At 65.8% G+C, this 342-nt stretch overlaps 1 protein-coding gene across 1 annotated transcript in view; it reads left to right on the forward strand.

Annotated features, from left to right (window-relative positions):
* Positions 1–175: 175 nt before the first annotated feature.
* The window catches only part of TRPV4 (transient receptor potential cation channel, subfamily V, member 4), a gene marked incomplete at both ends in the record, with an annotated part of 1,881 nt that continues 1,714 nt past the window's right edge, over positions 176–342 (forward strand). The window contains 1 exon segment of the mRNA XM_010086320.1: positions 176–262. Coding sequence (XP_010084622.1) covers positions 176–262 — 87 coding nt within the window.

Genomic DNA, 342 nt, shown 5'->3' on the forward strand with positions numbered 1-342 from the left:
CATCCTCCTCTTCTTCACCAACGTCAGTGCGGCGAGGCGGAGAGGGGTCTTCCCGTGGGGCAGCTGAGCCCTCGTCATCTCCACGCAAGGAGACAGCCCCGTGTCCTGGGGCTGCTGCGATGCCCCCCCGGACACCAGGACCCTGCTACCCCCAACCTCTCCCCGTCTCCCCCAGGTTAAGGATCTGTTCATGAAGAAGTGCCCGGGCGTGAATTCCTTCTTCATCGACGGCTCCTTCCAGCTGCTCTAGTATGTGGGGAGCCCCCCGAGCCCACCCAAGGCACAGCACCCCCGAGCTTGCCAGGGGCGGTGGCTGTCGGTGGGGGCTCTGACACCGGCTCC

The sequence above is a fragment of the Pterocles gutturalis genome, unplaced genomic scaffold (genome assembly GCF_000699245.1).
Source record: "Pterocles gutturalis isolate BGI_N339 unplaced genomic scaffold, ASM69924v1 scaffold51, whole genome shotgun sequence".
In the NCBI taxonomy this organism is placed as follows: Eukaryota; Metazoa; Chordata; class Aves; order Pterocliformes; family Pteroclidae; genus Pterocles; species Pterocles gutturalis.